Consider the following 11383-nt stretch of genomic DNA (forward strand, 5'->3'; position numbering starts at 1 on the left):
GTGGGGGGTAGGGTGTGAGTGCGAGTGCGTGTGCGTGTGTGTAGGGTGTGAGTGTGAGTGCGAGTGCGTGTGAGTGCGAGTGTGTATGGTGTGAGTGTGTGTGTGTAGGGTGTGAGTGCGTGTGCGTGTGCGTGAGCGTGAGTGCGAGTGTGTGTGTGTAGTGTGTGAGTGCGTGTGTGTAGGGTGTGAGTGAGTGTGAGTGCTAGTGTGTAGGGTGTGAGTGCGTGTGCGTGTGTGTAGGGTGTGAGTGCGAGTGCGTGTGTGTAGGGTGCGAGTGCGTGTGCGTGTGCGTGTGTGTAGGGTGTGAGTGCGAGTGCGTGTGTGTAGGGTGCGAGTGCGTGTGCGTGTGCGTGTGTGTAGGGTGTGAGTGCGAGTGCGTGTGTGTAGGGTGCGAGTGCGTGTGCGTGTGCGTGTGTGTAGGGTGTGAGTGCGAGTGCGTGTGTGTAGGGTGCGAGTGCGTGTGCGTGTGCGTGTGTGTAGGGTGTGAGTGCGAGTGTGTGTGCGTGTGAGTGAGTGCGTGTGCGTGTGTTCGTGTGTGTCTGTGTACAGAACATTGTCAGCTTGCCTGGGCGCAAATCCCCCTCCTGCTCAGTGATTTGAACCATTGTATACTAAACTAACTGGGAATTTGGAAATTAAATAAACAGTTTACTTCATCCTGATACCTTTGCTTGCTACTGGAATACGTTTCCCAGATTCCATCTCTGTAGCATCTCTCTAGCTAGCTGGTTTAGCTAGCTGCTTGCTACTGTGAACTTATGCTAATGTTATAACCTCCAGTAGTCCACATTAACACCCATTTCTCATTATAGCATATATTATCCCTTGTCATTAGACTTATAAAGTCCCTAAATGCATATTTCCTCCATTTGAAGACTGTCCCAGATTACCCAAAGCATGCTGTCCCACATTGCACTTTGATGCCACACGTGACAGTGACGTACGTCGGCGCCGGTTCAAGTCGGACAAAATGTCTAACCGGCATGCACTGCAAAACGTTTTTTTAAACGGAAACGGTGGTGTGTTGAACACTCTGTTCTGATGACTCAAGAGTTGCAGCTATGGCAGCTGAGAAGGCCATTCTTTGTGTTCTTTTTGAAGAATGTTCAGAGCCTGATGAAATCTGTATAAATACGTGTTTAATACTGTAAAATACGCTTGATGTTACAGTCACTGCCCTTGCCATTTTTATGATACATTAATCAGTGTCTAGCACACCTTCCTACGGAAAGGATATGGGCCAGAAGACATTGCAATTACGAAATGATATTTAGACAGACTTAAAGAAGTTCCAGATCTATACTTGTGCTCTTATTATTTCAGTTATTTTGTCTTTAATGTAAATAAACATGCAAACAATATACTTGCTCTTGTGAATTTATTTGGATGTTAGTTACATTGTGTGAGCTGTCTCTTTAATACGGCGTGGTTTATATATATGCTGCTGCTGATTGGGCTGACATGTTTGACACACCCACCAAACAAGAAACATGTCGTTCAAACCGGAAACCGTAGCAAAACGGTGCACACCGGTTTGAGCTTGAACTTGCCCCTGTTGACTAAATTTTGTTAGAGCAGAAATAAACACACTGGAGTTTAGGTGTCCCAGATTACCCGAATTCACCCTAGCTGTCTTTGACATGGTTTCTTCTTGAAGAAACCTTGAATGAATTGCTGCTGTGCCTGACTTTGTCCCCTTTTTAATTTGTTTCCCTCAAAATTCTCTCTAGAAATAAACAAACCTCTAACTTAATCATCAATATAAATAGTATATTTAATAGCCATATTCACATCTGATTAAAGACAAAATCATTTAAATGTGTAGCTGTTAAATGTGTATCAAAAATATAAGACTACCACGCAAAAACGTGTACTATTCTACCTAAAATCCCAAGTGTCAGAACGCTAACATTATTAAAACCCCACCTTTTAGCGTTTACCGCCACAGTACGGCAGACTATTTGGGAAAGTCATTGTGCCTTTAATCTTTGAAACGACAGGAAAAAACGTAACATAACGATTTGATTGTACTTTATTGTAGGCTACACTTTATTACTCGTTTTTTTTTTTATTAAATTTATAAATGAAATAATTTAAAAGGGCAGAAAAAATAGAAATACACATTTAAATTGAATGACTGAACAAAAAAAAATGAATAAAAGAAGTAATGTAGGAAATATGCTTCATGGGGGGAAAAAATCTGTCAATGACTTGCCGACGTGTACGGAAACCAGCCATGTATTGGACCCGGAAATAACGTCTCTCTCTCTCTCTCTCTCTCTCTCTCTCTCTCTCTCTATATATATATATGTATGTATTAGAATCAGGTCAGAATCATTTACTCTAATCATGAGTGGTTGCTAAAAATGTAAGAAAAAAAACTAACTTTTAAAGATTTTTAAAACATTCTCTTTTATGATTCATTCTGAAAACCAGCAACGTATTGGACCCGGAAATAACGTCTCTATATAGGCTAGATATTATATACTATTATGTATATTATAATATATAATAATATATTTATATAAAGTATATTATATATTATTATGTAAAGTATAATATTATACATTATACTATACTATAATATAATATTGTATTATTATTATTATATCCGAGTTGTCTGGAACGCAGCATTAGGTTAACATTTCAATAAACGAGCGTGTACTACAATACGAGCCTTTCTATAAGGCAGTGGTTTTTAAACCTCTCCATGAAGTACCGCCAGCACTGCACATGTTGTATGTCTCCCTACATCTGAGACACCCACTTCAGGTTTTGCAGTCTCCACTAATGAGCTGAGGAGTTGAATCAGGTGTGATGGATGAGACATGCAAAATGTGCAGGGCTGGGGGTACTCCAGGACAGGTTTGAGAATCACTGCTATAAGGTGACATTTCAGCACTTGTCAAACGGATAGCGACTCATGAGTAGCACAGCTGCTTAAAGCACAGCTACGTGCGTTTGTGTTAAGTGCATTTTTGGGAAACGCACGTGAAACAATAACGAACGATCGTAAACTGACTCGTAGAAAACGCTCTTAAGCGCTAAGATCAGTCGTTATCGAGAAACGCAGCCGTGGTCCGCAGCCTGCAGCTGCGCTTCTCCTGTTTGAGCTGTGAAATTGACAGCACTCTAATCCAATGGCGTCGTAAATACCCCGTGCCACCACTCTAGACGCGCCCCTGAGAAAAGGTGCATTTCTCTATTAGGCACGTCCATTAGCCTACGACATCGTTGCAGCCGACACTGACTGAGAAAGCACAAGTTTAGTAATAAATAATTACAATGTCTTCTTTTTCCCCTACTCATTCAATAAATACTTTTGCCAGTGCTTTGCGGGCTTGAGCGTGGAATAGGCTACGCCTAAATGCCTATATATTAATTAAAGGATGGTTTAATAGGTTATTATATTAATCAATTTAATATAAACATGCGACTAGTTGACTAGGAAAAAATATTTTAAAAAGACTGTAGCAAAAACGAAAATATTACCAGCACAAACAAACAAGACTATTTGGTGTAAATTTGGAGCATGCGGGGTGGGGGAGGGGGGTGACATCAGAATGATCACTAAATATTATTTTAATATCTAAAAAACCGAAGCGGCACAAACGAAAAAATTATGGCACAAACAAAGAAGGGCTGCGTTTCCGGTACCTTCTTAACGCTACATCGCTCTTAAGTTATGCCTTAAGTTGTACCTTATCGTTAATATGTGTCTCCAGAAACGTTCATAGTTAAGTATTCCTTCTGTAAGTCATACTTTCGTAAGGTTGGTCTGGACCAGTCTTAGGCAAGGCAAGGCTATTCATACACAATTGTAATTCAGTGCTTTACATAAAAGAAAAGAAAATAATAATAAAAAAAAATATCACAACAATAAAACAAGGAATTAAACAACTTTGAAAATGATTTAAAAATTGATTTAAGAGGTTTAAAATGAATTTAAAACGGCTAAGAAGAGAAAATGATTATACATAACATATAGTGCAATCAAAAAAAAATTGCACAGTGCTCATTCAATAAATGCACAGCTAAACAGATGAGTTTTGAGTCTGCATTTAAATGTGACTGATGTTTTAGCACATCTGATCTCTTCTGGAAGCTGATTCCAACTGTGGGCGTCATAATAACTAAAAGCGGACTCCCCTTGTTTTGTGTGAACCCTTGGTATTTCTAACTGACTCGATCCTAATGATCTGAGTGGTCTGTTAGGTTTATATTCAGTAAACATATCTGCTATGTATTTAGGTCCGAGGCCATTGAGTGTTTTATAAACGAGTAAAAGTAATTTAAAATCAATCCTAAATGCAACTGGAAGCGAGTGTAAAGACCTGAGGACTGGTGTGATATGCTCAGATTTTCTGGTTCTAGTCAGAATTCTGGCAGCAGCGTTCTGGATGAGCTGCAGCTGTCTAATGGTCTTCTTGGGAAGGCCAGTGAGGAGACCATTACAATAGTCCACCCTGCTGGCGATAAAGGCATGAACAAGTTTCTCCAAGTCTTGACTGGAAACAAAACCTCTAATCCTTGCAATGTTTTTGAGATGATAGTATGCTGACTTAGTTACAGCTTTGACATGACTACTGAAACTAAGGTCTGTCTCCAGAATCACACCAAGATTCCTGACTTGATTTTTAGTTGCTAGACCCCTAGAGTCAAGGTATGCATTCACCCTGAGAACTTGATCTTTGTTTCCAAATGCAATGACTTTAGTTTTCTCCTTGTTTAACTGAAGAAAGTTCTGGCACATCCAACTGTTAATTTCATCAATGCATTGGCAGAGGGAGTCAATGGGGCTGTAGTCATTTGGTGATAAGGTTAGGTAAATCTGGGTATCATCAGCATAGCTGTGATAGGCGATTTGGTTCTTTCTCATTATTTGACTTAGTGGGAGCATATACAGGTTAAACAAGAGCGGTACAAGAATTGAGCCTTGTGGGACTCCGCATGTCATAGACGTCCACTTAGACTTATGCTCTTCTATACTCACATAATAACCTCTCCCTTCTAAGTATGACCTGAACCCTTTGATTACCATCCCAGAAAGCCCGACCCAGTTTTCCAGTCTCTCTAGTAGTATGTTATGATCGACAGTGTCAAACACAGCACTGAGATCTAGTAGTACAAGCACTGATATTTTGCCAGAATCAGAATTTAAGCGAATATCATTTATTATCTTAATGAGCGCTGTCTCTGTGCTTAGCTGTACCTGTACTATCACTGTTGATAGTTCACAGTTCTTTACATCTCAGTCTATACGAATATAATTCTAAAGTAATACACCCAGTGTTCAATTAAGCTGCAATTCTTGAAAAAATAAAGATAAAGAAATAATAGAAAAAGAGACAAACTCGACGGAGCTACCCTCTCTTCCCCGAAATTCAGCTGTTGGCGGCTCTCCTCTTTCTCTCTTTTTTCTCCGCCATAGTAGCTGTTGATTATATGTTTCCCATGTTGCGCTTTTATTGAATAACTCATCCAGTAACACAAATCAGTGATTTACACCAATATGTGCTGCGGCTGCTGCGCAATCAGCCCTGGTTGTGGAGTAAATGAGCACTCTTACCTGAATGGTTTTCTGCTGGACTTGTGTAGGCCCAAGGTGTTTTTTCTCTCTCTCTTCTGTTAAAAGCTGTTAAATTATTAAGCAGTGTATGGTGTAGGGGTTTTTCCCCCTTGTATTTTATGTGGTGGCCCCTAGGAGGTGCTCTCGGTATATGTTTTTCTTGGTTTTATTTCCTGACATATGTTGCAAAGCGAAAGTAAGTTCTGTGTCTTTATTTAAAATCAACACTTCTTTTATAAAGAACACAGCTTTCTCACATAATGCAGTGAAGCAGTCCGTGCATAGAATGAATAATCGATCCTCGAGCCTCGAGGCATTGATATCAACCAATTCAGCACCACCGCCATGGACAGCACCTGGTAACGTCGCACGTAAGGAGGTATTTCAAAACGTTAGGAGGTATTAAGCCGCTTCCTAAGCTAAGGTATAGAACAGGTATAGGCCTACCTTTAGTTATCGTTTATCGTTATCGGGAACGTTATCGGGAAACGCAGCCCAGATTATTTGGGGTAAATTTGGAGCATGACCTGATTACTAAAAATATCTAAAAAAAAAAAATAATAAATAAAAACCGAAGCAGCACAAACGAATGTTTTCACGGCACAAATGAAACACAAACAAAGAAGATTATTTTGGGTGAATTTGGAGCATGTGGGGGGGTTGAGTGACGTCATCGTCTATAATTTCTTATCTAATATTTTAAAACCGAAGCAGCACAAACGAATGTTTTTACGGCACAAATGAAACACAAACAAAGAAGATTATTTTGGGTGAATTTGGAGCATGTGGGGGGGTTGAGTGACGTCATCGTCTATAATTTCTTATCTAATATTTTAAAACCGAAGCAGCACAAACGAAACCCTGCACAAACCAGCACAAACGAAGCACAAACAAACGAGACTATTTGGGGTACATTTGGAGCATGTGGGGGGCTGAGTGACCTCAGAAAATTACCATTAAATATTATTTTAATATCTTAAAAACCGAAGCAGCACAAATGATTGAAACTATTTTGCCGACGTTTTGCGTTGGGTGGGGGGCCAACTTCACGGAGATCTCAGAACAAACGTTCGGCGGCAGCGAGGGAAAAAAAGAGAAAGCCATATAGTTTTATTTGTCAGTTTTCTAAGAATCAGAATGATTTTTAAATGGATATTTCAAGGTAAAAATAAGAAAATAAATAAATAAACAAACCCACATACGTTTGCTTTAAAAACGTGGGTGTTTATTCTCAAGAAAAAAAAAATAATTTGTTGTCAAGCTGTTGTGGCTTTCAGAATTTATAAATTGTTTCATACGGTGTGTATGTACAGTAATGACAAACAGCCACTGAGACAGATTCAGAAACTGCACTTGTCTGAATGTTTATTAGCAGTAAGGATAGCCTTGCTCACATTAAGATAACTGCCTTGGGCTACTTTGCACAATGAACTGTATGATGAACTTTAAATCACTTTAAGCATCTGTTAAATGTGTAGCTATATATGATTAATTTTCCACAGTTTGTATTTTCCCTATTTTAGAGGATGCTTTCACGTTGACACCAACGCAGGCTTGGAGAGGATACGCAAAGGATGCTTACTTTGCGTGTAGAAGTACGGCAATAACTTATCCGTAAAGACATGTTTGAAAGTGTATATAATTTCTTGACGTGATGGGTTTGAAAAAATCACCTCCCCTCTGTCCCAGTTCAGCTGGACCAAGACCCTCTGCAGTTTCTCCTCCACTTTTATAGCAGTTGGGGGTGATTCCATAGCCCTGTATTGCCCATCCCGTAGGCAGATGGTCCAGAAGCCATTCTCTGGTCTGGCAGGTACTTCCTGATCTCGCTTCACACACTCACTGGCCAAGCCCAGGATCCAGTCCTCATTGTCACCAACCTCGATCTCCCAGCCGTGGCTTGCGGAGCTAAAGGTAGTGCAGCCCAGCACCTCTGCACTGATGTGGAAACGCTCAGGGTTACTGGGGAGAACTTGGTTTGGGGTGCTATAGCGGAGACTGGTCAGGTCGTCTGACAGCGTCAAGCAAGGGTGGGCTGTGTTTGGGTCCAAAATTACTGGACCTGATGAACAAAGACAGACATTGAAAACATACACAAAAAAATGCTGTGAGGTATAGCACATGTTGGTACTTGATAACTGATAGCTTTAATCACTTTTACATCACATGACAAGTCCCATATTATTGGACGATTTCAGTTGTAAAATAAATGAATTGTGGGTATTTATACATGCTTTTGTGTAAGGTTACATTTGTACTGCACTCTCAGAAAAAGGTACAAAAGCTGACACTGGGGCAGTATCCTTTCAAAAGGTATTGTACCTTATTTACTCCTAAGCGGTGCATACTGGTACCTTAAAGGTATTTAGTGCCTAAATAGCACATATCAGTACCTTTTAAAGCATTACTGCTCCAGTGACAGCTTTTGTACCATTGTGTGTGAGAAAAAAGTATTTTTTACAACCCCAGTTTCTATCTAGGGTTGTTGACATTATCAAAACCAGGATTTAGCTGTGTTAAAATTGCCATTGTGAAACTGCACAATCACATACTACTACTAATGCACTTCAATTGGCATTTTATATGTCATTTACAGTTAACTCGTTTGGAATTAAATCATTTGAATAAACGTTAACATGACAAAATTCCAATATACAGGATGCAGTATATCAGCATTAATTACAGTAACTATACAGCAAAAATAAATTAACCCTCCATTAACCCTCTGAAATGTTAAGGTAAAAATTTAGGCTATTCTTATCAATGTTCTATCTGTACATTAAAGAGATACTTACTGTAAGGTGCAACTGCCTGCATCTTCTCCCAGACCTTGTACTTTAGATTCCCAAGATGCTTAGATTCATTCAACAAAGATCCTGACACGCCTTCCGGGTCCTGAAAGGTAGTCCATGTTCTGCAAACATTTTATTTTATTTATTTTTTATTTTATTTTATTTTATTTTATTTTGAGCACTGGTTTTGCTTTAGAATTAGAATTTTGCCATGCCAACATTGAAGCAAAATATTTTATATAAAAGTAACAACAATTCTTAAAAAAATATATGATCATTAACTAATCTCATGTTTTATTCATAACAAACCATATTTATCTTCTTGTGTTTTTGTAACGTTTGATGTATTTATAAATATCCGATTCTAGGCTTAATTGTATACGTATAATCCCATACAATGTGAGCTGATGTCGATTCAGTGCTATATGTAATAGATTGTGAAGGGTTTTTTTTAGATCAGGAAGTTATTTTAATAAACTGATTAAAGTAGCTGACATAAAAAAATGACAGAGAGAATATATTTTTGTGCTGTATATGCCATGTACTGTATACTGGTTAAACAAACTTAACGTGGAGCAAATATCATCCCAAATGGAAAACTTAATGTGTGACACTGACACTGCGAACTACGTTTAGGCTGCGACACACCAGTTAAGAACCACTAGATTAGAAGCAACAGCAAACAAAAACAAAAAGTAACGAAAAGAAAGTCATAAGCGGACTTACCCATCTATGATAGCTTTGAAGTTCTGTAAAAGATTAACACAAATGAATGACTCGGTGAATGAATGAGAAGGTGCTATTCCAGCAGATGTCAATGTTCTCACCTGCAGCAATGTTAAATCTTCAGCGTTTATGGTTTGCGACAGATTTGTGAACAATATTTGAGAGAAATAGGCCTTTTGTGTACATAGAAAAAGTCTTAGATCTTTGAGTTCAGCTCATGAAAAATGGGGGCAAAAACAAAAGTGTTGTGTTTATAATTTTGTTCAGTGTATATACTGTATGATATATGTTTAATTTTGTTCCTAAAAAGATAAGAATAAAAAGTTGAAAAAAAATAGTTATAAAATCTTTAGCTAAAATTAAAATGAAAAAGGAAAATATAAAAATAAAAAACTAATCCAAAATATTAAAGAAAATTATTATAGTGTTTATCTATGTCTATTATTAGTATGTAGTATGATACTAAAATAACACTTGATCTTAAAAACCTGATAAATCATCTTGTGGTTTTTAAGGGATGAGGGCATTTACCATAACCTGTCCATGTTGTCATTTGCTAATTTGTCTGCTTCTACCAAAATAGTTTGATTGGATTCACACCTTCTCATGTTAACAACAAAAGATTTGGGAAGTTTTTCTCTTCTCTTTTAAAAGCGAATATGTTTCTTTATTGTTCTATCCAAACTATGCATGATAAACTGTATCTGCATTTAACATTGTTTTCTTCAGAAAAGACTTATACCCCACCAGCTGAGAACAACCGGCACATAAGAACTATGAACAAATGAAGCCTCTGTGCAATCCAACTGTGCAAGTATACTCTGAAAGATTAGTGTCACATTTTGGATGGAGTTGATCACATTTTCCCAGTATACAACAGGACGCATATGCCACAATGAGAGCTTGAAGGAGGGGAATGCAGAAGGTGTTGTTTGAAAGCCTGCCATGATATTTTTGGCTGAACACAAAGCGAGCTTGATAAACAGCATTCTTGTGCCCTGCCGCTTTAAATCAGTAACAGAGAGCAACACAATGTAACACAGTTTGTCGAGACAATGTGGCACTGTCAAACTCTACCTTACAGTCCAGAGCCGCCTCTTCCGTGGGAGAGCAGTCGTGACCTTTGTGCATTTTTGAGGCTTGGCACACCACGCAGATGGGCTCCTGATCCACCAAACAGAAGAGTTTGAGCTTTTCTCCATGTCTCCAGCACAGGGTGTTCGATCCAGATGCGTCAGCCCTCGATTCTGCATCCCCGCCATTGACCTTCCTGCAGCACCATGCGCGAGATTGTGCACCTGCAAGCCGGCCAGTGCGGCAACCAGATCGGAGCCAAGGTAAAAAGAAAAAAAAACACCATGATGGTTGAGATTTGAACTTGCACGCCATGCCCTCCAAGGCGACTAATCCGCACTTAAAAGAATCTTCTAGAAATGCATTGCATTGCAGTTCGGTTCGATTAATTCTGCAGCTTTTGTCAGCTGCATGCACGATTTAAACTCGTATTTGTCCGATTTGGAGATGGAGAGAACCGGTGCATTGTGCGCAGAGATGTGCTTTCCTTGGGCGTGGGAACGTCTCATCCATTGTAGCCTATGTACGATGGAGAATGAATAAATTAAAAGTACCTTGTTTTTTTCCTTTTTCTAATTGTGGTAATCGTGCAATTATGGCACATTTATTGCAGTTAGACCTTATTTATACTTTCAGAGTAATACATTTTCGACAGCAATGAGACTGAATTGTTGGAATTGGTTCCTCCTATCTACGGGAATGACCTACTTTACGTTTAATTAGCATACGGGAATAAAATATTCTACTTTTGGTATTTAATATTTAGCAACTATATAAAAATGCATTACATATGCAGGCTATGTAATAGTTGCGTATGCATCCGAGTCTAGACTATATTTGGTTAAACGCTTAAAGAAAAGAATATCACACTCCTCGGATTCATTGGAATCTGTAAAATGTGCATAGGCTAAATATAAGTTAGAGAAACGTTCTTTAAAACAAGTATAAAAAATATTAATTCTGAATAATCAATATAATCGAATTATTTTCGTTGCATTAATTGCTCAGCATCGTTGATTCCTTTGATCCTACATGAAATTGTAACTATTTGATGCTCATTGCATTCATTTTATGTATATATGTATATATAACTTTTTTATTTCTAACGAGATAAATATGATAATTTTTTCGTTTTTTCTGTCTCCGTCTGCCTCTCCGCCCCTCTCTCTCTCTCTCTCTCTCTCTCTCTCTCTCTCTCTCTCTCTCTCTCTCTCTCATTTCT

General features: G+C 38.6%; 2 protein-coding genes across 2 annotated transcripts in view; one reads left to right on the top strand and one right to left on the bottom strand.

The window, feature by feature from the left end:
* Positions 1–6795: 6795 nt before the first annotated feature.
* Positions 6796–10349, bottom strand: LOC107602685 (zinc-binding protein A33-like). The gene is made up of 5 exons (XM_016295257.1): positions 10170–10349; positions 9189–9239; positions 9088–9110; positions 8365–8483; positions 6796–7631 (listed from the first exon to the last, which is right to left on the bottom strand). The coding sequence occupies exons 1-5, from the start codon at positions 10347–10349 to the stop codon at positions 7102–7104; spliced, it is 903 nt and encodes a 300-aa protein (XP_016150743.1). The 3' UTR covers positions 6796–7101.
* Positions 8390–11383, top strand: part of LOC107602708 (tubulin beta-4B chain-like) — a 6121-nt gene continuing 3127 nt past the window's right edge. The window contains exons 1-2 of the mRNA XM_016295275.1: positions 8390–8401; positions 10326–10424. Coding sequence (XP_016150761.1) covers positions 10368–10424 — 57 coding nt within the window. The 5' untranslated portion in view covers positions 8390–8401; positions 10326–10367. The remainder of the gene's footprint in view (positions 8402–10325; positions 10425–11383) is intronic.

The sequence above is a fragment of the Sinocyclocheilus grahami genome, unplaced genomic scaffold (genome assembly GCF_001515645.1).
Source record: "Sinocyclocheilus grahami isolate Dianchi unplaced genomic scaffold, SAMN03320097.WGS_v1.1 scaffold333.1, whole genome shotgun sequence".
NCBI lineage: Eukaryota > Metazoa > Chordata > Actinopteri > Cypriniformes > Cyprinidae > Sinocyclocheilus > Sinocyclocheilus grahami.